The 27,958-nt window shown below is 43.9% G+C and overlaps 1 protein-coding gene across 5 annotated transcripts; it reads left to right on the top strand.

The window, feature by feature from the left end:
* The first annotated feature begins 199 nt into the window (after positions 1–199).
* On the top strand, positions 200–26,232 carry LOC129836140 (kynurenine 3-monooxygenase-like). Of its 5 annotated transcripts, none has more exons than XM_055901968.1 (16): positions 200–307; positions 921–1,048; positions 1,587–1,656; positions 2,216–2,313; positions 3,644–3,733; positions 5,981–6,029; positions 16,071–16,158; positions 17,653–17,818; positions 18,252–18,323; positions 21,566–21,687; positions 22,280–22,427; positions 22,724–22,781; positions 23,034–23,116; positions 24,739–24,840; positions 24,999–25,058; positions 25,813–26,232. In XM_055901968.1, exons 2-16 carry the CDS (start codon positions 977–979, stop codon positions 25,954–25,956), a joined length of 1,422 nt encoding a protein of 473 aa, XP_055757943.1. In that variant the 5' UTR covers positions 200–307; positions 921–976; the 3' UTR covers positions 25,957–26,232. The 5 variants fall into 5 exon arrangements, with proteins under 5 accessions (XP_055757943.1, XP_055757944.1, XP_055757948.1 ...); XM_055901969.1 differs by having other exon boundaries at positions 200–327; XM_055901973.1 differs by lacking the exon at positions 200–307 and adding an exon at positions 359–495.
* Positions 26,233–27,958: the final 1,726 nt, after the last annotated feature.

The raw sequence follows: 27,958 nt of genomic DNA, 5'->3' as shown, positions 1-27,958 counted from the left end.
GAAAGGGGTAATGTAAGATGTGTAAACATTATTAAAGTGGCATTATTTAAAGTGGCATTGTTTAAAGTGACTAGTGATCCATTTATTAAAGTGGTCAGTGATTGGGTCTCAATGTAGGCAGCAGCCTCTCTGGGTTAATGATTGCTGTTTTTCAGTCTCTCGGTTCCAGCTTTGATGAACCTGTACTGACCTCGCCTTCTGGATGGTAGTGGTGTGAACAGGCAGTGGCTCGGGTGGTTGTTGTCCAACATTCAGGCCCCTGAGGACTGGAGTTGCCCATCCCTGCTCTAAGGGTCCCCGAGGAGAGGTGAAAACCACTGGCCTATTGTAATTTATCTTATTTTTTTTTATCCCTAAGTAAAATAATTAATTTTCTTTAACCCATACAACTGGAAAAAATATCGTTCTTGTGTTTGCTTGAAATGTGTGGGTGGGTGCTTTATGCTTACATGGCCAGTCGAGGGAACAAGAGACCCATCTTGATCGATCCCGGCGGTACAGTATGAGCGATTTAAAGTAAACCAGCATCCAATTGATGAATTTCAGATTAAATGTGTAATTTCCCCCAATGTCCGTAGGCATTGTTATGGACCTGTTATTTTGTTGCACAACTTTGATTAGCGATTCTGGACAACAGTCATTTTTTTTTAAATGTAAGTGATTTTATATGACAATTATATCCCCTATCAGATCATTCAAACAGCCGTTAGTAAAATGTATGTAATCCGGCAGCTCTTGTTATCTTGCTGTTTCTCTGTTTATGGGAAATTCCTCAACTCTGAACTATCTCTCTGTTTTGTTTGCATTGTGAGGAAAAGAGAAGCCGCAACAAGTTCCGGGGTCGCTCCTCCGTCAAAACCCTGGCCGTCCCCGATAAAAACCGTCAGAATTTCATTGGCTAATGCACAAATTAATTTCAGAACACTAAAAGACAAAAAGGACTCTGCAAGACTCCAGCACAACGACATAAACTACAATGGATTATTCAACCAATGACAACAAATCAATCAGCAAGAAGAAAGTGGTGGCTGTGGTGGGAGGTGGTTTGGTAAGAAGTAAACGTTTAAGTGGATAATGTCAACGTAAATGAAAAGGGACTGTCAGTCTGCTGATATACGCTGTTATGAAAAGCTTAGCACGACATAAACGATGTATCTATTTCTAAAATCTATTTATTTATATTTTGTGATACGCATTCAGAACCGTTCATTTCTTGGGGTTAAAGGACAACTTTAGTCTTTGTCAATTTGCTACACTGCAGATTCACTCCTAATAGATAGTGTAAAATGCATGACTGAATAACAGAGCTAACAGCATTGAGGTTGTAAACAACCAGTAGTACCATTGGTTATACTTTTCCTAGTAGGCCTTTAGAGAAACACCCTGTAAAGAGGAGTAAAGCCTACCAGTAATTGCCACTTGTTTTGATCTCTTCCTCGGATATCGCTTTGCAGTAACCGTGTATATTTTTGATCCATTTCCATTTTTATCACAAGCGATAACAATTGAAATAGATGCTGCCTCCACCATAAACTAATGCAAAAATATGCAAGCCTTTAACAGACTCATTCAACTCTCTCTCTCAGGTCGGCGCCTTGAATGCCTGCTACTTTGCAAAAAGAGGTTTCCAAGTAGAGGTCTTTGAATCTCGAGAAGGTAAACACTTTGATTATGCCACATTAAGGGGTTTCTCTGATTTTGAATAGCTACAAAGCAGTCTGCATTTATTTTGGGAAGTGTGCACTGTGCAGTCATTGGTCATTACAATATTCCTAACAAAACACAATGGCTTTGTCTTGGTAGCTATCACACAGCAATCTAAACATACATTTTAGTTTCAAAATAAGTTATTACCATTGGCATATGATGTATGACACTGGTTTCAAAAGCATTCACCAGATGCAGATATACTACATTTGAATTGACAAGCAGCTCAACCAGGTCACTATTCACTATTCACTTTAGCACAATTCATAGATTATACTGTAAATGTTTATTGTGGATATATTTCCAAAACCACTCTTTTTATGACTTTTTATGACTTATTTAGTGTACTGTACTTTTGAGGAGAGCTTGCAAGTAAGAATTTCACTGTACCATTTACATCCTGTGCACGTGCGAAGAAACTGTGATTAGAAGGTGCTTGTTTATGTTAGATTTGAGTCTCATAATTCCTGAATGTTTGACATTTCTGTCTATCTCTGATCCTGACCAGATATCCGCCAAGCCAAAATAGTAAAGGGAAGAAGCATCAATCTAGCTCTGTCTCATAGGGGTCGCCAGGCTTTGAAGCAAGTGGGAATGGAAGACACGGTATGTTGTCCTGGTTCGTCCTTCGTTGGCTACTACTGTGGGAAATCAAATGTTTTGCCTGTGGCTATGGAACCCTGACCTGTTCACCATCATGCTACCTTGTCATGCTGTTTGCTCCAGTTTCAACTGTTCTGCCTGCAGCTATGGAACCCTGACCTGTACACAAGATGTGCTACCTTGTCCTGGACCTGCTGTTTTCGACTCTCTCTCTCTCTTTCTCTTTCTCTTTCTCTCTCTTTCTCTTTCTCTCTCTTTCTCTCTCTCTCTCTCTCGTACCTGCTGTCTTGACCTCTGAATGCTCAGCTATGAAAAGACAACTGACATTTACTCCTGAGGTGCTGACCTGTTGCACCCTCTACAACCACTGTGATTATTATTTGACCCTGCTGGTCATCTATGAACGTTTGAACATCTTGAACGATCTGGCTTTAATAGCCAGTTACTCTTATAATCTCCATCCGGCCAGAAGAGGACTGGCCACCCCTCAGCCTGGTACCTTCCTCCAGGTTTCTTCCTAGGTTCCTGCCTTTCTAGGGAGATTTCCTAGCCACCGTGCTTCTACGTCTGCATTGGTTGCTGTTTAGGGTTTTAGGCTGGGTTTCTGTGTAAGCACTTTGTGACATCTGCTGATGTTAAAAGGGCTTTATAAATACATTTGATTTGATTTGAATTCCTAGTCTCAAGACCATGTAAGAGATGAAAACGGAACCAGGCAACCGCTCTTTGATTTGATTTTGATGTGTTCATAATGATGAAATATTTCAAGTGCCTGTACCCAAGCCCCATGGGAACATCTGGGCTGGGCCCCTGTACTTAGAGTTCTCTAAAATGTTATATTCTGGCAACTGATGTAAGAAATTATATTATTTTAGTGGGCACACATTTAGCGCACCAAGGGTGTTATGTATGGCTCAGTAGACACTGTGTCAGAAGGCTGTTTTACACTTCAATTACTTTTCAGCATGACAGGGTCAGGTTTGCTTCGCCAACTTTTGAAATAAAACTTCAAGGCCAGTCATGATGAGGGACAGAATGAGCTGAGGTAGCCCATATTTAGAGCAAAGAATATACACTCTCCTGAACTATGGCCAAACAGATAGATGTGTTTTAAACATTTTGCCAATCGTTGTTAGAGAACTTAGCGCTGTATTCCTTTTTCGCTAGGTTTGTCTTCACCGTGTTATTGTTGTCGATACACCTATAATGTGCATTTTGTATTCATGTTTTGATGTGTGTATTTTCTGTCAATTCTGTAATTCAGGGCTCAGCTGTAAAAGCGACCTTGGTCCATGTTTATGAGAATATCTGACCAGTTTGATTTCTCCTCCAGATTGTCTCCAAAGGAATTCCCATGCATTCCAGAATGATCCACTCTTTGAACGGGACACAGTCTCCCATTCCTTATGGCAAGAAAGGCCAGGTAATTCTGCTGCTGCAATGCCTACACACATCACACTGCAAATACCATTAGGTAGATTATTAATACATTTGACAAGCAAGACAAAGGATGGCCATTATCTTGTAAAGCAGTAGTCTGTCAGCATTTTGTATTACTGATGTAAAGTTACAGTAGCTTAAATGCAGACTTGTTTAAAGGCTACATTTGTCACTCCCACTCTCTCTTAGATATCACTTTGTCGCTGTAGCATAAGGCTCATTATTAAATCGTGGCATGGCATTTTGGAAAAAAGGCAATGGACGCTAATCCCACTCCAATTCAAGAATGACCTATAATCAACAGTTATTGTAACAGCGCTCAGCACAGATTCCAGAAAAGTTGTTGTTCAAGAGTGAGACAGGCCCCTTTAGCACTCTTTCATCATAGAAAATGCATGGAGACACAAACATGGGTCACTGGCCTCAGATTTACTATCTGAATCAACAGGACCTCTTCCATCCCAAAAGGACTGTGAAAATCATTACGCTTGTTTGCAACAGGAAGAAAGGGGAATGCCTCAAATGAAGCAGGCCTTTATTTCAATCCCAGAATACTTGACATTTCAAATGAACACCTGTCTTAGGTTCTTAGGGTGTGAATAGTCAGTTCAACAAATAAATGGAATCAAATTTGATTGGTCACGTACACATAAATAGTTTAACCTAAGGTGTAGCTTCTGAACAGTTTGGGCTACACACTGATATGACCCCCCTGTTGAAAGGCGAGGCTCTTACAAACACGTACATGTCGGTTGTTTTGCTCTAGGATGCCCACAAGCCTCAGAAGTCTTGTCTGAATGTCCCCTGGTACCAGCTGAAAAGATTAACGGAAGCATATATGGATACTGTTCAGTGCCAAAAATAAAGGGTTAAATAGATTTTAAAAATAAATAACAAATGTTTCCTGATCTTTCTTATATCTCCCAGATATAGGACAGACACTTCAGAACAAACTTCCTTTACATTTTTTTGGGGGGGGACTACCTGTTGTTCCATGTAGTGAATCTGTCATTCAATGTGTTTGTAGGGGCTAATAGCAATAAGGACAAAAATAAGGTTTCATCAAATAATTGTTTTATATATATTATATACTTCAAAATTTAAAATCAAACAGCTAAATTATCCTTGGTATAACCTTCTTAAAACAATTCCATAAACCCCATAATGTCCCCCCCCCCCCCCCCCCCCCCCAATGTACACGGCACCCCCCTTGACCTCAGAAGCCCACCGTGACCAGTACAGACATGGGTTCAAATACTATGTACTCTTTAAAATACTTTGAGCGTTTGCTCGAGCCTGCCTGGAGTGCCAGGTGGACGGCGTTAGCACTGTTTGGGAATTTCAACAAGCAAGCTTAATTAAGCACAGCTAAAGTATTTAAAATGATGCTATTTGACCCCAGGTCTGGTCCAGTGTTGTTGAAATGTCCCAACACTGTCACATGTTTAGGTCTGTGTCCATGATAGATGACATGAGCTGTAATTCCGCCCGCATAGTATAAAGGTTATGCTCAGCTCAGGATAGGTACACTGCAATGTGATGATGGAGGGAGGAAATCCCTACTGCGTACACATAGCTGTGATGTGTCTGATGTTGTATAGGGTTTATCCTCTGTCTTGTTCTGTCTTGAAAGAGGAAAAACTACGATCGGTAATCCCTCTATCATTAAGAGAAGTGGGAGGACAGGATGTCAGGAGCAATGTAGATGAGAGAAGTGAGAAACAAAAGAGAAAAGGCACAGTCAGACATAGAACAAAGGAATGGAAAATAATAATGGGAGGTCAGCTAGGTAGAGAATGGTGGTGGATGGAGGAGGGGGGGGGGGAAATATGGTAGCTAATTATACAAGTATTTCTTCCTTCCAGGAGGAAAGAGAGGGATTTTATCCTGCCCAGTTCAAGTAGTAAGGACAAGATAAAAAAGGGCGCTTCCGTTCCACTAAATAATTTATCCCATGCACGCAACACTTCAAAAGGTGATTTTAATCAAAGGCTTACTCATGCTATGATCTCAGTTCTTCTTACTAGACAATAGTCAAACTCCCACATCCTGCTCACATTTCCGTCACTGACTGTTTTTAGACTCATCGCTTCCAAATGTATTTGAAACGTCTTGTTGACTGAAGTATGCACTCTTTTTGTATTAAAAGTGGTAGTGTCAATGTAAAAGTGTCACATTATTCTGTGTAGGCCTAGTTTAAAGTTACAGTAACATCCTGTTCTCATTTCAGTACATCCTGTCTGTCGACAGAGCCAACCTCAACAAAGAACTGTTGTCAGGTAGGAGAATGAAATTCCTTATTTCCCATGAGTCCTGGAGAGCATGTCAGAACCTCAATATTGCATGTGCTTATTGAAAATCTGGATCCTTATCCACTCATCTTGAATGGGAAATAGACTCACCTTGTATTATCTACCTGTATGTCCATCTGCCATTTCTAAAATAGATGATTAAGATGAAGAAAAGTTGATCTCATCTTATGTACTTAGAAAAGGTACTGTCTAAAAACTCTTTGTAAAGTTTTAGGTTAAATAGAGGTATTGTGTCTTTCCACTAACAGTGCCTTCAGAATGTATTTTTTACCCCTCGACTTTTTCCACATTTTGTTGTGGTACAGCCGGAATTTAACATGGATTTGTAACGGCTTTCCTCCTCCTCATCAGAAGAGGAGGAGCAGGGATCGAACCAAAATGCAGCTGAGTTTGTAGACATGATTTATTAACGAAAAAAACACGAACTCGACTAATACACTAACAAAACAAATAAACGGTGTAGACAGATCTGAACGACGGACTCACATAACACACGAGAACGCACGAACAGGGAAAAAAGCCTACACATAAATGACACTGAACAAAACAAACCGAAACCAGTCCCGTGTGGCGCAACGACATACACAAACACAGGAGACAATCACCCACACCGAACACTGTGAAAACACCTACCTAAATATGACTCTTAATTAGAGGAACGCCAAACACCTGCCTCTAATTAAGAGCCATACCAGGCAACCCATAAACCAACATAGAAACAGAAAACATAGAATGCCCACCCAACCTCACGTCCTGACCAACTAACACATAACAAACTAACAGAAATAGGTCAGGAACGTGACATAACCCCCCCCATAAGGTGCGAACTCTGGGCGCACCAGCACAAAGTCTAGGGGAGGGTCTGGGTGGGCATCTGACCACGGTGGTGGCTCAGGCTCCGGGCGAGGTCCCCACCCCACCATAGTCAATCCCAGCTTCTATCTCCCCCTATGAATGTCCACCCTCATCTTACCCCCACAAAATCCTCTTGGTAACATCAACGACAGGGGCAGCACCGGGACAGAGGGATAGATCAAGACAGAGGGATAGATCAAGACAGAGGGATAGATCAAGACAGAGGGATAGCTCAAGACAGAGGGATAGATCAGGATATAGAGGTAGCTCAGGATAGAGGGGCAACTCCGGACTGAAAGGCAGCTCCGGACAGAGAGACAGCTCTGGACTGAGGGGCAGTTCTGGGTAAATAGCCGCTCCGGGCTAAGGGACAGCTCATGACTGGCTAACGGCTCTGGACGCTCATGGCTGGCTGACGGCTCTCGACGCTCATGGCTGGCTGACGGCTCTCGACGCTCATGGCTGGCTGACGGCTCTCGACGCTCATGGCTGGCTGACGGCTCTCGACGCTCATGGCTCGCTGACGGCTCTGGACGCTCATGGCTCGCTGACGGCTCTGGACGCTCATGGCTCGCTGACGGCTCTGGACGCTCATGGCTCGCTGACGGCTCTGGACGCTCATGGCTCGCTGACGGCTCTGGACGCTCATGGCTCGCTGACGGCTCTGGACGCTCATGGCTCGCTGACGGCTCTGGACGCTCATGGCTGGCTGAAGGCTCTGGACGCTCATGGCTCACTGACGGCTCTGGCAGATCCTGTCTGGTTGGCGGCTCTGGCAGATCCTGTCTGGTTGGCGGCTCTGGCAGATCCTGTCTGGTTGGCGGCTCTGGCAGATCCTGTCTGGTTGGCGGCTCTGGCAGATCCTGTCTGGTTGGCGGCTCTGGCAGATCCTGTCTGGTTGGCGGCTCTGGCAGATCCTGTCTGGTTGGCGGCTCTGGCAGATCCTGTCTGGTTGGCGGCTCTGGCAGATCCTGTCTGGTTGGCGGCTCTGGCAGATCCTGTCTGGTTGGCGGCTCTGGCAGATCCTGTCTGGTTGGCGGCTCTGGCAGATCCTGTCTGGTTGGCGGCTCTGGCAGATCCTGTCTGGTTGGCGGCTCTGGCAGATCCTGACTGATAACTGCCTCTAGCGGCTCCTGACTGACTATCGGCTCTGACGGCTCAGGACAGACGCATGGCTCAGACGGCGCTGGGGAGACGGATGGCTCAGACGGCGCTGAGGAGACGGATGGCTCAGACGGCGCTGGGGAGACGGATGGCTCAGACGGCGCTGGGGAGACGGATGGCTCAGACGGCGCTGGGGAGACGGATGGCTCAGATTGCACCTGTCTGGCGGAAGGCTCTGGCTGCTCCTGTCTGGCGGAAGGCTCTGCAGGCTCATGGCAGACGGGCAGCTTTGCAGGCTCATGGCAGACGGGCAGCTTTGCAGGCTCATGGCAGACAGGCAGTTCATGCGCCGTTGGGCAGACGGCAGACTCTGGCCGGCTGAGACGCACTGTAGGCTTGGTGCGTGGTGCCGTAACTGGAGGCACCTGACTGAGGACACGCACTTCAAGCCTAGTGTGGGGAGCAGGGACAGGGCACACTGAACTCTCAAAGCGTGCTATAATCCTGGTGCGTGGTACTGGCACTGGTGGCACCGGGCTGAGTGCACGCACATCAGGACGAGTACGGGGAGACACAACAGTGTGCACAGGACTTAGGAGACGCACATGTGGCTTAGTGCGCGGTGCCGGAACTGGAGGCACTAGGCTGGAGACACGCACTATAGGGAGAGTGCGTGGAGGAGACACAGGGCTCTGAAAACGCACTGGAAGCCTGGTGCGTGGTGTAGGCACTGGTGGTACTGGGCTGGGGCGGGGAGGTAGTGCCGGAAATACCGGACCGTGAAGGCGTACTGGCACCCTTGAGCACCGAGCCTGCCCAACCTTACCTGGTTGAATGCTCCCCGTCGCCCGACCAGTGCGGGGAGGTGGAATAACCCGCACCGGGTTATGTAGGCGAACCGGGACACCATGCGTAAGGCTGGTGCCATGTAAGCCTGCCCGAGGAGACGCACTGGAGACCAGACGCGTTGAGCCGGCCTCATGACACCTGGCTCAATGCCCAATCTAGCCCTACCAGTGCGGGGAGGTGGAATAACCCGCACTGGGCTATGCACTCGTACAGGAGACACCGTGCGCTCTACTGCGTAACACGGCGCCTGCCTGTACTCCCGCTCTCCACGGTAAGCCTGGGAAGTGGGCGCAGGTCTCCTACCTGCCCTTGGCCCACTACCTCTTAGCCCTCCCCCCCCAAGAAATTTTTGGGGTCTCCTCTCGGACTTCCAGCCACGTCTCCTTGCTGCCTCCTCATACCAACGCTCTTGGGCTCTCGCTGCCTCCATCTACTCACGAGCGCGGCGATATTCTCCCGACTGTGCCCATGGACCTCTCCCGTCCAATATTTCCTCCCAAGTCCATGATTCCTGTGTATAATCCTGCTTGAACTCACGCCGCTTGGTTCTGGATTGGTGGGTGATTCTGTAACGGCTTTCCTCCTCCTCTTCATCAGAAGAGGAGGAGCAGGGATCGAACCAAAATGCAGCTGAGTTTGTAGACATGATTTATTAACGAAAAAAACACGAACTCGACTAATACACTAACAAAACAAATAAACGGTGTAGACAGATCTGAACGACGGACTCACATAACACACGAGAACGCACGAACAGGGAAAAAAGCCTACACATAAATGACACTGAACAAAACAAACCGAAACCAGTCCCGTGTGGCGCAACGACATACACAAACACAGGAGACAATCACCCACACCGAACACTGTGAAAACACCTACCTAAATATGACTCTTAATTAGAGGAACGCCAAACACCTGCCTCTAATTAAGAGCCATACCAGGCAACCCATAAACCAACATAGAAACAGAAAACATAGAATGCCCACCCAACCTCACGTCCTGACCAACTAACACATATAACAAACTAACAGAAATAGGTCAGGAACGTGACAGGATTACGTTGAGATTTTGTGTCACTAGCCTACACACAATACCCCATAATGTCAAATTGGAATTATGTTTAGAAAATTTTACAGATTAATTAAACATGAAAAGCTTAAATCAATAAGTATTCACCCCCTTTTTTGGCAAGCCTTAATAAGTTCAGGAGTAAAAATATGCTTAACAAGTCACATAGTAAGTTGCGTGGTGTTTAACATGATTTTTGATGACTACCTCATCTCTGTACCTGTAACGTTTTTTGTCGTCTGAAGAAGAGTAGTCGGACCAAAGCGCAGCGTTCATGTTTATTTTATTTATTGAACTGAACACTATAACAAAATAACAAGCAAATAAATGAAACCGAAACAGTCCTGTAAGGTGCAAAACACTAAACAGAAATTAACTACCCACAAAAACCATGTGGGAAAAAGCTACCTAAGTATGGTTCCCAATCAGAGACAACGATAGACAGCTGTCCCTGATTGAGAACCATACCCGGCCACAACAAAGAAATGCAAAACATAGAAAAAAGAACATAGAATGCCCACCCAAATCACAGGGCGTGACAGTACCAAACACATACAATTATCTGTAAGGTCCCTCAGTCGAGCAGTGAATTTCAAATACAGATTCAACCACAAAGACCAGGGAGGTTTTTCAATGCCTCACAAAGAAGGGCACCTATTGAGAGATTTTTTTAAAAGCAGACATTGAATATCCCTTTGAGCATGGTGAAGTTATTAATTATCATTAGGATGGTGTATCAATACACCCAGTCACTACAAATATATAGTCGTCCTTCCTAACTCAGTTGCTGGAGAGGAAGGAAACTGCTAAGGAATGTCACCATGAGGCCAATGGTGACTTTAAAACAGTTTTGAGTTTAATGCCTGTGATAGGAGAAAACTGAGGATGGATCAAGGGCGAGAAAAGAAGGAAGCCTGTACATATAAAAAAAATATATTCCAAAACATGCACCCTAAAGTAAAACTGCAAAAAATGTCGCAAAGAAATTAACTTTGTCTTGAATACAAAGTGTTATGTTTGGGGCAAATGCAACACATCACTGAGTACCACTCTTCATATTTTCAACCATGGTGGTGGCTGCATCATGTTATGGGTATGCTTGTCATCGGTAAGGAATAGGGAGTTTTTTAAGATAAAAAGACATGGAATAGAGCTAAGCACAGGCAAAATCCCAAAAGCAAATCCTGGTTCAGTCTGCTATCCAACAGACACTGGGAGACAAATTCACCTTTGAGCAGGGCAATGACCTAAAACACAAGGCCAACTATACACTGGAGTTGCTTACCAAGACAACATTGAATGTCCGTGAGTGGCCTAGCTTATATTGTACAATCTAAATGTGCAAAGCTCTTAGAGACTTGCACAGCTGTAATCACTGCCAAATGTGATGCATTGACTCAGGGGTGTGAATACTTATGTAAATGAGATATTTCTGTATTTGATTTTTTTTTTAAAACATGTTTTCAACTTGTCGTTATGGGGTATTGTGTGTAGATGGGTGAGATATTTTGAATTCAGGCTGTAACACAACAAAATGTGGAATAAGTGAAAGGGTGTGAATACTTTCTGAAGGTACTGTGGCTTAACCACTGACATTCTTTCAAGCAACCCTGAATTATAATACAGAAGATTTACCCTGGGTCTTACAAATGTTTATGGTTCTCTTTAAAGTGCATGAAGACTTGGGCTGCGGTCCAAACACTTAAAAGACACACCCTCGTCCACTTACCCTCGCCTTATGCCCTTGGGGGAATCCCCGTCGCCATCTCGGAGGGCAGTCCAAATGATTAGCCAAGCAAGGGAAGTTTGCAACGTAAGCCCCTCAGCCTTCGTTTTTAGTCGGCTTTGTGAGTGTACAATTATGTTCACTCCGGGGCCTGAAACTCCCCATAATTCAATTCGCGACGATTGTACATCCGCTAAGAAAAGTCTGCGAAACTTAAGAACAACATCAATAGAGAAGTCAACATGCAAGTATAAGTAAAAACGAATGCAAATAAGTTAGAAATTGTGCTACTAATGCACATGACGGCACAAACATGTCTCGTAAATATGTTTTTGTTTGGTTATCTTTTGGAAATTACAGATAAGACATTTTCCTTCTTCAGAATTTCCGGCTAGGCAGGCTAACGTTAGTTAGCTAATTAATTTTCTAGCTGGTGTTAGAGCTTTTCAAGGCCTTTTTTTTGTCCAAAAAATATGTTTGCCATTTATTTCATGAAGCTCCACAGCCTTGGGGTAGAGATAATGGGTTAGAGAGAGCATGGTTCTTCTGACTCCAATGAGACACATGGGGTTTCCTGTAATGAGCTTTCCAATAGTCTGTTATCAACGGTAGGACAGTTTCAGGCATATTGAATAAACTCTGAAGATCAAAGGGCTTTCTGTCACCATGTCTACTAAAATGTTGTTGACATGCGCACACACAAAGCTCTATACTCATTGTTTTAGTAGACTAGTGAACGTCGTATAACAGGCTTATGTAGTCGATCCTTGCTCCCCCGAACAAAAGGTTAACATGCGAAAGTCACATAACAGCAGTCGACTGTGTCTACTGACAGTCATCAATATATGTACAAGCCTGTAGCAATGGTTTTGTAAGGTGTTGGTTTTGTAATGTTTTTGTATACTTCTTTATTATTGTATATATTTTTTTAATTGGGGGAGGGGGGTAGATCAGCTTTAATATTGCAGATAGATTGTAGCTTCCATCAATGTGGTTGTCTGCATCATTTCCAATCCCCCATTCTTTTAAACACATTTTCCCAAATGATGTTCCCCTAACCCCCCCCCCCCCCACCCCCGCCCCTAATTGGAGTAAACTAATGGACAACAACACTTAGACTTCTACTTCCAGTTTATGCATACTATATACATTTTACGGACACAGTATATTTTTTACAATGGTTATCTTTTGTTTGTTTTTAGTACCATACTTCAGCTACCGTCAAGCCTTCCCATCTATCTCTGAAGAACATCCAGTTTTCTATATATATATATTTTAACTGTGCTGTGATGGTTCACAAACGTTTTGAACCTTTCTATTCTCATAATTTCTACAGATTGTAAATTAAAAATCCTAATTTTTGTCACGATCGTGTGGGGAATTGACGGACCAAAACGCAGCATTAGGAAAATAAGCCATCTTCTTTTTATTAAGAAGAAGGAGAACCGAAAACAAAACACTCTTACAAAACTAACAAAACAAACAAACGTGAAGCTATGAACGTAGTGCACATACATGCTACAAACGTATAACATAGACAATTACCCACATCAAACGAAAGCCTATGGCTACCCTAAATATGGCTCCCAATCAGAGACAACAGAAATCAGCTGTCTCTAATTGGGAACCCATTCAGGCAACCATAGACTCTCCTAGACAACTACACCAACATAGACACAGCTAGACACATACACTCAACACAAACCCATACACTACACCCAACACCCCCTTTACCATATAACCACCCAAAACCGATAAAACACAAACATTCCCCATGTCACACCCTGACCTAACTAAAATAATAAAGGAAACAAAGAATACTAAGGCCAGGGCGTGACAATTTTTGCTAAGAGTATTATTATATTATTGATCAATTGACTGACTTTTTAAATCACCCAGCAGTGCTATTTGCAGATTTAGCTCCAGGTAAATGTTCCAATTTTTCAGCCATTCCTGAACCTGAGACCAAAAACAAGCTACATATGTACAGTACCAAAACAAATGATCTAATGATTCTATCTCTTCGCAGCAAAATCTGCAGAGCAGGGATGAACTTTGTATAATTTTGTATATTCATTTAAATAGTTAAAATGGTGCCGGAGCAGAAGGCAGACATTTTACGTGCCCCCAACCAATTGTGTGTGTTTTTTTTTTTTTTTTTTTTAATCTGCGTTGTTTGTAACTTCTTTTTTTTACTATTTTTGTACATAATGTTGCCACTACCATCTCTTATGACCGAAAATAACTACTAGACATCAGGACTGCGATTACTCACCACGGACTAGCAGAATCCTTTTTCTTCTTTCACGACTCTGACGAGCCCGAGGCGGAGGATATATGGCTACCTGGGGAACAGGCCCCAACCCCTGTGATCTGCATGAAGAGGAGGTGGAGAAAGAGAGGCCGGAGGGCAGGCTGCCTTCTGAGGAGTAGGAGGCGATCGAATAAACCCCCACTTCCCTCAATTCTGCTCGCAAACATGCAATCTTTGGACAATAAAATGGACGAGTTATTGGGAAGATTAAACTACCAACGGGACATTAAAAACTGTAACATCTTATGCTTCACGGAGTCGTGGCTGAACGACGACAATATCGACATACAGCTGGCTGGTTATACGATGTACCGGCAGGATAGAACAGCGGCGTCTGGTAAGACATGGGGCGGCGGTCTATGTATTTTTGTAAACAACAGCTGGTGCACGATATCTAAGGAAGTCTCGAGCCATTGCTCGCCTGAGGTAGAGTTTCTCATGATAAGCTGCAGACCACATTACCTACCGAGAGAGTTTTAAGCTAAGGACCCTGGGACTAAACACCTCCCTCTGCAACTGGATCCTGGACTTCCTGACGGGCCGCCCCCAGGTGGTAAGGATAGGTAACAACACATCCGCCACGCTGATCCTCAACACAGCGACCCCTCAGGGGTGTGTGCTCAGCCCCCTTCTGTACTTCCTGTTCACTCATGACTGCATGGCCATGCACGACTCCAACACCATCATTACATTTGCAGATGACACAACAGTGGTAGGTCTGATCACCGACAACAACGAGACAGCCTATAGGGAGGAGGTCAGAGACCTGGCCGTGTGGTGCCAGGACAACAACCTCTCCCTCAACATGATCAAGACAAAGGAGATGATTGTGGACTACAGGAAAAAGAGGGCCGAGCACGCCCTCATTCTCTTCGACGGGGCTGGAGTGGAGTAGGTTGAGAGCTTCACGTTCCTTTGTGTCCACATCACCAACAAACTAACATGGTCCAAGCACACCATGACAGTCATGAAGCAACCTATTCACCCTCAGGAGACTGAAAAGATTTGGCATGGGTCCTCAGATCCTCAAAAGGTTCTACAGCTGCACCATAGAGAACGTCCTGACTGGTTGCATCACTGCCTGGTATGGCAACTGCTCGGCCTCCGACCGCAAGGCACTACAGAGGGTAGTGTGTACGGCCCAGTACATCACTGGGGCCAAGCTTCCTGCCATCCAGGACCTCTATACCAGGCGGTGTCAGAGAAAGGCCCTGAAAATTGTCGAAGACTCCAGCCACCCTAGTCATAGACTGTTCTCTCTGCTACCACACGATAAGACTCCTGAACATCTAGTCAAATGGCTACCCAGACTATTCACATTGCCCCCCCTCTCCACACCACTGCCAATCTCTGTTGTCATCTATGCATAGTCACTTTAATTAACTCTACCTACATATACATACTACCTCAACTAACCGGTGCCCCCGCACATTGACTCTGTACCGGCAACCCCCTGTTTATATTGTTGTTTTTTACTGCTCCTCTTTAATTACTTGTTACTTTTATCTCTTATTCTTATCCGTATTTTTTGAAACTGCACTGTCAGTTAGAGACTCGTAAGTAAGCATTTCACTGTAAGGTCTAATCCTATTGTGTAGACCTTACACCTATCGGCGCATGTGACTAATGACATTTGATTTGATTTGAAATAGAAAAACTCTATTTAAATTATTAATTTTGAATACAGTGTCGTTTTGTGTAACAGGTCATAAACCCCGTACCCTGGAATTGGTACATCAAATCTCCTCCTAACTATTTTGCAATCTATATGGCACAGTTTTTTTTATATGGCACAATTTTTGGTCTTTAAATAAAACTAGTATACTTTATTTATCACAATTTTCTTTAACCAATGTTGGTCTTTAATGCAGGGCCAACAGTTCCTTACTTTCTCCCCTTTCTAATTGCCTCTTCACTTTTTACGTTAATCCTGCAATTAGTTAGTTGTAATTTTGAGTAGAGGAGATATTTCAATGTATTTTTGTTAGCTGTTGCACAATGTTTGCAGTGCCATGTAAGTCAACGGCAGAGAATTGTCTTGTCATGACCGTGATATAAGATCTTTTTGTAATTCTTTGTTTTGTAACTGCAGCAGCAGAGACGTATCCCAACACAAATCTGAACTTTGCCCACAAACTACTCGACTGGAGCACTGAAACAGGGGCGATGACCTTTGTCAGGTAAATAGTTACTAATCTCACACGCACGCACGCACATACGCACCCTCATATTTCTTTCTCTCTCTCTCTTTCTCTCTCGCTCCCTCCCCTAAAGTCATTTTAGGCTGACATGTAAAATGGAGAACTAAGTTCTGTCTAAAATTGCCTTGTTCTTGCTTTATTATTTACGGTTGGTCTCTGTGTTCCTGCATTGTATTTTATGTGGCCTTGTGTGTGTGTTAAACAGCATACAATGCCTTCAAAATATTCCACATTTTGTTGTGTTACATCCTGAATTTAACATTGATTAAATGTAGATTTGTTTGTCACTAGTCTACACACAATACCCCATAATATCAAAGTGGAATTCTGTTTTTTGAAAATGTTACAAACTGAATTAAACATGGAAAGCTGAAATGTCTTGAACCTCTTTTTTATGGCAAGCCTAAATAAGTTCAGGCGTAAACATTTGCTTAAAGTCACATAATAAGTTGCATGGACTCACTCTGTGTGCAATAATAGTTTTTAACATGATTTTTGAATGACTACCTAATCGCTGTACCCAACACATACCCTACACATACAAGGTCCCTCAGTCGAGCAGTGAATTTCAAACACAGATTCAACCACAAAGAGAAGGGAGGTTTTCCAATACCTGGCGAAGAGGGCACCTGTTGGTAGATCCCTTTGAGCATGGTGAAGTTATAAATTACACTTTGGATGGTGTGTCAATACACCCAAAGATACAAGTCCTTCCTAACTCAGTTGCCGGAGAGGAAGGAAACCGCTAATGAATTTCACCATGAGGCCAATGGTGACTTTAAAACAGTTAGTTATTGGCTGTGATAGGAGAAAATTGAGGATGTATCAACAACATTGTAGTTACTCAACAAAACTAACCTAATTGACTGAGTGAACAGAAGGAAGCAGGTACATAATAAAAAGAAACAGATAAAAAGGAACAGCAGGGAGCTTAGCATAGGCAAAATCCCAGAGGAAAACCTTGTTCAGTCTGCTTTCCACCAGACACTGGGAGATGAATTTACCTTTCAGCAGGACAATAACCTGAAACCTGAGTGGCCGAGTTACAGTTTTGACTTAACTACCAAAAAATAATAATGGGCAAATGTTGCCCAATCCAGGTGTGTAAAGCTCTTAGAGAATTACCCAGAAAGACTCACAGCTGAAATCGCTGCCAAAGGTGCTTCTACAAAGTGTTGACTCAGAGGTATGAATACTTATGTAAATGAGATATTTCTGTATTTAATTTTCAATACATTTGCAAAGAATTCTAAAAACAGGTTTCACTTTGTCATTATGGGTTATTATTAACTTAGGTAGTAGAAGGTTAGTGCACAAGTCCTATTTATAATGAATTACAAACTGACAACTTTATTTACATTGACGTTTTTACATGATCACATTTGAGTACACATTTTTGTTAACTATAAATAAGGCTCATCATGAATAGCATCTATCTGTGAAATAATGTTCGTACTGTATGGTGTGTCTTAGGGCTGAAGGTGCGAAGGAAGAGATCCAGGCAGACTTGATTGTGGGATGTGACGGAGCGTTCTCTGCCATCCGGAAACAGTTCCTCCGTCAGAGCCGTTTCAACTACAGTCAGACCTACATCCCCCATGGGTACCTGGAGCTCACCATGCCCCCCATCAATGGAGAGGTTGGTCCTCTGATGCTCAGAACATGGCACAGGATCAGACCTGGGGCAATATTCAAAAACAGTCTCGGAGTAGCAAGGCTAGGATCAGTTTAGCCTTTTAGATAATAATGAATAAGGTTATATTGAATGAGCTCTCCTGGTGCAATGCAACTAATGGTATAGTCCCAAAAGTGCATATCCCACACATTCACCACTGGCTAAATAAAACGCTCAATGTATTTGAAAGAAAGCAAATACTATTTAAACCCAGATTTGCACAGGATGTTTTTATAGTTCATTGTATCACCATAGTGTTCCATTAGGCGCCGGGTAACATCTCATTTTGTATGTTGGTCACCTTTTGGTTGATGCAAAGCTGCTGTGTCTGTTGTATATGATCTGTTTACGTCTTTATACTGTAATAATACCCTCATTTAATTTACTTTGCCCCCAGTTTGCCATGAAGCCTAATTATCTGCACATATGGCCACGCAACACATTCATGATGATTGCTCTGCCCAACTTGGTGAGTGTAAATTAGAGACTGTATGTTTACCCCGTATGTCCATACTATATTTACCCTTTCAGCTTCATTATTAGCTGCTAAACTTGATAATAGAGCGTAGGCAAGTTTAAACATGTTGGAGAGATGCATTTGTGAAGTTTATACAGTATGAGAAAATGTCTCTAAAATAGTCTCTAACTAATGGCTCTAACTAATGTAAAAGACAATATGGACTCATTAGAATATGTCAAAATAGTGTCATTAAACATTGGAGTGCATTCGGAAAGTATTCAGACCCCTTCTCCTTTTCCACATTTTGCTACAGCCTTATTCTAAAATGGGAAAAAATATATTTTTTTCCCTCATTAATCTACACAAAATACCCCATAAGGGCAAAGGAAAAAAGGGTTTTAGAAACTTACAAATACCTTATTTACATAAGTATTCAGACCCTTTGCTATGAGACTCGAAATTGAGCTCAGGTGCATCCTGTTTCCGTTGATCATCCTTGAGATGTTTCTACAACTTGGAGTCCACCTGTGGTAAATTCAATTGATTGGACATGATTATAGTAAGGCACACACCTGTCTATTTAAGGTCCCACAGTTGACAGTGCATGTCAGACCAAAAACCAAGCCGTGAGGTCAAAGGAATTGTCCGTAGAGGTCCGAGATAGGATTGTGTCGGGTCACAGATCTGGGGAAGGGTACCAAAACATTTCTGCAGCATTGAAGGTCCCCAAGAACACAGTGGCCTCCATCATTCTTAAATGGAAGAATTTTGGAACCACCAAGACTCTTCCTAGAGCTGGTCACCTGGCCAAATTAAGCAATCGGGGGAGAAGGGCCTTGAGGTGACCGAGGTGACCAAGAACCCAATGGTCACTCTGACAGAGCTCCAGAGTTCCTCTAGGGAGATGGGAGAACCTTCCAGAAGGACAACCATCTATGCAGCACTCCACCAATCAGTACTTTATGGTAGAGTGGCCACCTGGCCAATACCCTCCCTACAGTGAAGCATGGTGGTGGCAGCATCATGCTGTGGGGATGACTAGTCGGGATTGAAGGAAAGAGGAACTGCGCAAAGTATAAAGAGATCCTTGATGAAAACCTGCTGCAGAGTGCTCAGGATCTCAGACTAGGGCGAAGGTTCAACTTCCAACAGGACAACAACCCTAAGCACACAGCCAAGACAACGCAGGAGTGGCTTTGGGACAAGTCTCTGAATGTCCTTGAGTGGCCCAGCCAGAGCCCAGACTTAAACCTGATTGAACATCTCTGGAGAGACCTGAAAATAGCTATGCAGCAACGCTCCTCATCCAACCTGACCAAGCTTGAGAGAATCTGCAGAGAAGAATGGGAGAAACTCCCCAAATACAGGTGTGCCAAGCTTGTAGCGTCATACCCAAGAACACTCAAGGCTGTAATCGTTGCCAAAGGGTCTGAATACTTATGTAAATGTGATATTTCAGTTATTATGATTTTTTTTAAACATGTTTTTGCTTTGTCATTAAGGGGTATTGTGTGTAGATTGATTAAGAAAAAAATAAAGAATAAGGTTTTAACGTAACAACATGTGGAAAAAGTGAAGGTGAAAGTGAATACTTTCCAAATGCACTATATATCGCACCTAAGCTGTACTGTATATGTCACAATAATGACATAGTGTATTTATACAGTATGTCATGTTGCAAAAGAGACTTATCACCGTTAGGAAGTCACAGTGTAAACAGGGTTATTTGACCCTTGACCTCAGAACATAGGTCTCCTGGTCCAGCGCCCGATGTTCACTTTACCAAAAATAAATTATTTAGTGACAAAACCTTTTTCACCATCTTCGCATCTCAAATACCCTGGGTCCCACAGGTCCAGCCCTACTTTTTAACAGATGTGAACATTCAAAGAAAATGTCAGCAAAGCATTTATAGCAGATAGTCAGTAATCCCATCTCTCAGCCAGTAATCCCATCTCTCAACAACTGCTACTATTAATACCATTATGATAGTTCTGCCTGACTGATTCAGAGAAAGCTGTTCTGTTTTGTGGCCAGGTTAAAGCACTTAATTCAAGGGTACATTAGTACTGTTACTCAGTACAGCCCCAGTGTGCATTGGAAGGACGGTGAAAAATGCCCTGCTGCCGGGGAAACGCCATGGTAACGACACTCCTAGGACGCATGGGATAGGCTGGCCTGATGCTGATGGATAGCCAGGGCTGACCCGGCAGCTGCTAATACACCCACCATCATCATCTCTCTGCTCCACATCCATCAGTCCAAGTGGATTATCCATTTTGGCCAGCGACGATCACATGACCATGTTGGCGTGGACGTTGATGCATAGTAACGGACTAAGTAATGGATTTGCCAATAAGCAACATCCATCAACTAGATGCAGGGAGTTAACGGAAGTCATCAGGTCTCAGACAAGGTTACTGAGAGCATGGTTAACTGAATCCCCATTAATAAGAAAGTGCTCTCATTTCACACAATCAGGTTTTTTACTGCATAGTGTAAAAAAAATAAAAAACACGGCCTCCCAAGTGGCGGCGTCACTACAGACCCGGGTTCGATCCCAGCCGTGACCGAGAGACCCATGAGGCGGCGCACAATTGGCCCTGCGTCGTCTGGGTTAGGGAAGGTTTTGGACGGCCGGCATGTCCTTGTCCCATCGCGCTCAAGCAACTCCTGTAGCAGGCCGGGCGCATGCACGCTGACACAGTCGCCACTTGTGCGGTGTTTCCTCCGACACATTGGAGCGGCTGGCTTCCGGGTTAAGCGAGCAGTGTGTCAAGAACCAGTGAGGCTTGACAGGGTCGTGTTTTGGAGGACGCATGGCTCTCGACCTTCGCCTAACCCGAGACGGTTAGGGAGTTGCAGCAAGGGGACAAGCCTGTGACTACCAATTTGGATATCACGAAAAAGGGGTAAAAAAAAGAAAAAAGAATGAACTTTCTGTATTTAAATTGAAACTACTAAATCTAGATATAAAGTATGTAGAAAAGATAGTGATCTATATATTTTTTTATAAGAAATATTTGACAATTACCAATCACTAAAATAAATGCTAGACAAAATTGATGAATTCAGGAGTATTGATTATGTTTAAATGTTTGAGCATACGAACACAGCATTAGCCATGGCAAAATGTATAGAATTGCAGAAAGTTAGCTTTAACCCCCCCCTGCCACTCCCACAACCTAAACCCCTTTTTTGATCCAGATGTTCAGGCTTACTACGTTAATCTCCATATTGTTTGTTCTTAGGACAAGACTTTCACCTGCACACTCTTCATGCCATTTGAGGAGTTTGAGAAAGTTACCACGGGCGACCAGGTCATCAAGTTTTTCCAGAAATACTTTCCCGATGCCATCCCACTAATAGGAGCGTAAGTGACTTTCTCTCCCCCATCCCTCCATCCTTACCTCCCTCATCCCTCCCTCTCCATATCATTTTCCTGCATCAGGACAGCTCAAACAGCCGCTGTCTCTCGAGCGTGTAATTACTGACCCAACGGCACATGGCCTGGAGAGCTGAGTTTTCAATTTGAACTGAACAGCAAGTTGCAGTTGATAGTGAGATAGGACAAGGACGGGGTGGGGAAACAGCTGAGGTGTGTAACTCCTTTAGGTATTTTCAGGGTTGATTTGAAATGAGGCAGGAAAAACAGCTGAATTGCTGTTTACTTTTAGAATCACCCCACACACAGTCTAAATTCACAGTTGAATTTGCGTATTTATTTTCAATTAGAGAATGTTACGCCTGCGATATAACACCCCTAGCTCGGTGTGTTGTTTGAAGTCCTAGCTGCACTCCTCTGCCAATGCAAGCCTGAAAAATATGATTATATTCTCCTCTTATGAGATACAGTGGTTGAAAAGAGAGCATGGATAAGGTACTACGGTGCAGCTGTATATGAGAAATCAGCACGTACCACACTATGCATAGCAATGTCATAGTGGTCATTCTGTGTCTCACAGGGAGGCTCTTAAGAGGGATTATTTCCATCTGCCAGCCCAGGCCATGGTGTCCGTGAAGTGCTCCCCATATCACTTTGGTGACAAGTGCGTCCTTATGGGCGATGCAGCCCACGCCGTGGTGCCATTCTATGGTCAGGGGATGAACGCAGTAAGTAGAAATATATGTAGTATATACAGAGTGGGACAGTGAGAGGGGGAGGAGGATGGAAGATATGAGACCTCCGTGGTCTCTTGTGGGCTCAGCTAAGAGTATGGTGCTAGCACTGCCAAGGTCATAGGTTAATTGTATGCCACTCAACACATACATACTCTATGCTATTAATGCATTCACTGCACTCACTGTAATTCGCATTTGGATCAAAACATCTGCTCAGTGCCATAATTATTATTATAAGACATGTTGACTCAATGTTATTTGAAACATGTTGTTAACTCATTTTTCAGGGCTTTGAAGACTGCCTTGTTTTCAACGAAATCATGGACCAGCTCAACGAAGACTTCAGTGAGTAAACACACGTAATATTACAGACTGCAAGGCAAATATGCTTTGAAAGTCAGAGCACCAGAGCATCAACATCCAGGTTCCCCCTGACGCCTGCTAAATGAGTTTGTTTTGTTAGTGGAGCAGAATACCCATGTTTCATTTCATGCACGTGTGCGTGTCTGAGGGTGTTTGGAAAAGGTAGACAAATTTCCATTCTAACCAATTACGTATAATCTGTTCATTCTAAGCTATTTATAATTTTTATTTCAGGTGCTGTTCTGCCTGAGTACACCAGAGTCCGAGTCCCAGACGACCACGCTATTGCAGACCTGGCCATGTACAACTACGTCGAAGTAACGTAGTACCCATTTAGATATTAGTACTTAATGCAAAATCATTCACCAGGGTCTGAGGCTATTCATTAGGGCATGCTAGGGAGAAACGTTTTTAAATAATTTGCTTTGGAAAACAGAAATTAAGTCCAAGTAGTTCCTCTTTGTATTAGTCTGTCTTCTTTCGTTTGGTGCCTAATGAATACGACCCAATTTTGCCATACACAACTACGGTGATCAAACTGTACGCCCAGATTTCAGCGACACAGGATCTATAGAACTATATAATGAAAAGTTCCATATAGATAATGAAACACTTTATTTAGAAGAGGGATGGTGATGACCTTCCAATTTAATGAAAGCACAAATATATATATGCCATTTAGCAGACACTTATATCCAAAAGCAACCTACAGCCAGGAGTGCATTCATTTTCTTACATACGGCTGGTCCCGAGAATCAAACCCACTATCCTGGCATTGTAAGCACCGTGCTCTACCAACTGAACTACAGCGGGCCAATGTGAGCTGAATATCATATCTGTATAACATTATAGACTATCTACATAGCGTGGCCTCTGTCTGCATCAATCAACAGCTTAACGGCCATTCTCATTGATTCGACATCATTTCACAATTATGGCTTTTACAAATGGATTAATATATATAATCTCCAGCATTTAATGAAGCCCCGCTGAATGAATTAGTGGCACCAAGAAGACAAGATAACACAAACACACTAAGACAGGGTGGTAAGGCAGCCTAGTGGTTAGAGCTTTGGGCCAGTAACCGAAAGGTTGCTGGATTGAATCCCTGAGCTGACAAGGTAAAAACCTGTTGTTCTGCCCCTGAGCAAGGCAGTTAACCCACTGTTTCGCCGAAGACTTCGATTAAGGCAGCCCCCCGCACCTCTCCGATTCAGACACTTTTCAGTTGAATGCATTCAGTTGTACAACTAACTACTGTAGGTATCCCCCCTTTCCCAAAGGCTCTCTGACCCTCATGTGTTTTAACATACCCAATTAGCATAACTTATTAATGTCATTTCAATTTCATAGCGCTTGTCTTCCAAAATATTCAGAGAGAATATCCACAGGCAGAGCAGTGGGACGTATGCAAATGTACTTGGGTTGGGGAGATTGACTTGATTGAGTCCAGAGTAACTGACAGGAAGCCAGCTCTCTCTCTAACAGTCTGTCCTTTTAATTCATTTATCTGTGCACAAAGACAGCAATTGGTATTAGTGTTACTCTCCACGTACATACTGTCACATTGGCTCTGTAGCTTCTTTGTAGCTACACTTCTTCCCAGAGATCACACACCTGAAACACACACCCACCAAACCTTGGCAAGAGTCCTTGAGAATCATAAGAACACCTGATTACAGAGCGAAAGGTAGCCTTCGCTCTATGGACATGCTTGTGAAAATTGGCACCTATTTGGTCTTTAAACGAGCTTGTTTGTTTGTGGGGTTTGTGGGGGTGAAATGTTGAAACAGGCTAAAAAAAGTAGGTTTATGATACTGCAGGTAATGCATGTGAATGTCACTGCAATGACACGCATTACAGGAGAAATAATGGGTTTTTCATTATGGTGAGCGCAGATGGTTCGATTTGCTAACAGATGTATTTTATATCCTTCTAGATGCGGGCACACGTCAATTCCAAATGGTTCCTGTTCCGAAAATACGTTGACAATTTCCTTCACATTATCATGCCAAGGACAATAATTCCCTTATACACAATGGCAAGTGTTTCCTAGTACATTTAAGTCCAGTTGGATAATACATTAAATTGAATCCATTTTAATATGATTTTAAGTGTGCATTACTGTGAAGCATTGTAAAAGTCTCTTTCTGTGTGTTTCTGTATGCATCTCTGTCTCTCACCATTCACTGATCCCAGGTTACATTTACCAGGACAAGGTACCATAAGGCGGTAAAACGCTGGCACTGGCAAGACAAAGTAAGAAAGGACATTGTACACGTTCATTTTACACTGTTCAAGGGTCTTTAAGTGCATACATTTTCTTTTATACAGTTCTGTTTTTGCTTTGTCTATCTGGCCTTTCTGACATTTTGAAAGGGCAAGTATTCGTTAACCTACTACTGCTTGAATATTGCCTTCAGAAATGTTTTCAAAAGCAAGATAAGAAAAAGGGAATTGATTCTAACCAGAGTGACCTAGGAAAGTTATAATGTAGAACACTTGTCTTGTTGCAACCAAAAAGAAGATACTGCTTATCCAGGCTGTATCACATCCGGCCGTGATTGGGAGTCTCATAGGGCGGCGCACAATTGCCCCACTGTCGTCCGGGGTTGGCCGGGGTAGGCCGTCATTCTAAATAAGAATTTGTTCTTAACTGACTTGCCTAGTTAAACAAAGGTTAAATAAAAAATATTTAAAAAATAGTTCCCTGTCTGACAGAGATATGGTATGGTCGGTGGCTATTATGATTTGTAGGGGTTGAGATTGCTAGTCGAGCCTGTTGTCCCTGGCACTGATTCAAGTTGTCTGACCTGCCATCTTTGACGTTTGTCATAACAAATGGATGTGAGGTAATGTCAAGGAGAAGGGAGAGATAATTGTTCCTATAGCCAACAGTCTTTGAAAATAACATCACAGTGGTAAAATTGTACCTTGAAAATGGATGGATGGGATTTTTGGATTAATGTTAGAATTAAGTGGAAAATGAACTTGATTATCTTGTTCCCCTCAGGTGATCAACCAAGGCCTGTTGTTCTGCGCTGCAGTGACTGTCGCGGGTGGCTCCTACCTGCTAGTCAGATACTCCCCTAACATGCCAAACATCCCCACCGAGCAGCTGTGGTCCAGGCTGCAGGCCCTCAAGAGTCCCTTCTGAGGGGTTGTGGGTCATACCACTCCAACCCAGATAGAGGGGTGGAAACTGAGCTACAAACAGCAGAGATCAAATCAACTGATCTCAAAACAGATGGGAAAAAGACAAGTGTTCTGCGACCCAATTACCAATGAGATTTTGATCATGTACTCAATAAAGATTTAATTTACTGTAATTGAAGGCCTGTGGGGCACATTGTGTTAATGTATACTGAACAAAAATATGTAAAGTGTTGGTCCCATGTTTCATGAGCTGAAATAAAAGAGCACAGAAATGTTCCATACGCACAAAAAGCTTATTTTTCTACACATTTTTTGCCCAAATTTGTTTAAATCCCTGTTAGTGAGCATTTCTTATTTGTCAAGATAATCAAATTGTCACAAATTGTCAGAAACCGTCTCAGGGAAGCTTATCTGTGCGCTCATTGTCCTGACCAGGGTCGTAACCAACTTCAGTGGGCAAATGCTCACCTTCAAAGGCCACTGGCACGCCGGAGAAATGTGCTCTTCATGGATGAATCCAGAATCTCAGTCGTGTGGGCGAGCGATTAGCTGATGTCAACGTTGTGAACAGAGTGCCCCATGGTGGCAGTGTGGTTATCGTATAGGCAGGCATAAGCTACGGGCAATGAACACAATTGCATTTTATCGATGGCAATTTGAATGCCATGACGAGATCCTGAAGCCCATTGTCATGCCATTTATCCGCTGCCATCATCTCTTGTTTAAGCATGATAACGCAAGGCCCATGTCACAAGGATCTGTACACAATTCCTGGAAGCTGAAAATGTCCCAGTTATTCAATCACCTGCATACTCACCAGACATGTCACCCATTGAGCATGTTTGGGATGCTCTGAATCGACATGTACGACAGCATGTTCCAGTTCCCATTAATATCCAGCATCTTCGCACAGCCATTGAAGAGGAGTGGGACAACTTTCCACAAGCCACAATGAACAGCCTGATCAACTCTATATGAAGGAGATTGTAACGGCTGATTTCCTCCTCTTCGTCAGAAGGACTAAGACGCAGAGTGGAAAGTGTTCATATTTTAATGAAAGTAAACTGAACACTTCAAGATACAAAAACAACAAACGAGAATCAAACCGAAAGCAGTCCCGTGTGGCACGAACACTGACACGAAATACAAACACCCACAAACACACACGTGAACCCCGGCTGCCTAAGTATGATTCTCAATCAGGGACAACGATTGACAGCTGCCTCTGATTGAGAATCATACCAGGCCGAACGCACATAGAAAACAACACATAGACAACCCACCCAACTCACGCCCTGACCATACTAAATAAATACAAAACAAGAGAAAACAGGTCAGGAACGTGACATAACCCCCCCTCAAGGTGCGAACTCCGGGCGCACCCCCTAAAACTCTAGGGGAGGGTCTGGGTGGGCGTCTGTCCGCGGTGGCGGCTCTGGCGCGGGACGTGGACCCCACCTTAACAATGTCTTTGTCCGCCTCCTTACTCGCCCCTGTGGCCTCCTCCTAACAACCACCCTCCATGTCAATCCCACTATACCAAAGGGCAGCACCGGACTGAGGGGCAGCACCGGACTGAGGGGCAGATCCTGGCTGGCGGGCGGCTCTGGTGGATCCTGGCTGGCTGGCGGCTCTGGCGGATCCTGGCTGGACGGCTCTGGCGGATCCTGGCTGGACGGCTCTGGCGGATCCTGGCTGGACGGCTCTGGCGGATCCTGGCTGGACGGCTCTGGCGGATCCTGGCTGGACGGCTCTGGCGGATCCTGGCTGGACGGCTCTGGCGGATCCTGGCTGGACGGCTCTGGCTGGTCCTGGCTGGACGGCTCTGGCGGATCCTGGCTGGACGGCATTGGCGGATCCTGGCTGGCTGACGGCATTGGCTGCTCCTGGCTGGCGGACGGCACTGGCTGCTCCTGGCTGGCGGACGGCACTGGCTGCTCCTGGCTGGCGGACGGCACTGGCTGCTCCTGGCTGGCGGACGGCACTGGCTGCTCCTGGCTGGC

Source organism: Salvelinus fontinalis, chromosome 37 (genome assembly GCF_029448725.1).
Source record: "Salvelinus fontinalis isolate EN_2023a chromosome 37, ASM2944872v1, whole genome shotgun sequence".
Taxonomy (NCBI): Eukaryota; Metazoa; Chordata; class Actinopteri; order Salmoniformes; family Salmonidae; genus Salvelinus; species Salvelinus fontinalis.
Note: the sequence above shows the minus strand (reverse complement) of the source record. Positions and strands in the feature narration are given on the sequence as shown.

Excerpts from the sequence above, each read along its gene's own strand:
- LOC129836140 (XM_055901968.1), top strand. The coding sequence starts at position 977 with ATGGATTATTCAACCAATGACAACAAATCAATCAGCAAGAAGAAAGTG. Across the intron at positions 2,314-3,643 it reads AAGTGGGAATGGAAGACACG|ATTGTCTCCAAAGGAATTCC; the intron begins GTATGTTGTCCT and ends TTTCTCCTCCAG. Across the intron at positions 22,782-23,033 it reads CCAGCTCAACGAAGACTTCA|GTGCTGTTCTGCCTGAGTAC; the intron begins GTGAGTAAACAC and ends TTTTTATTTCAG.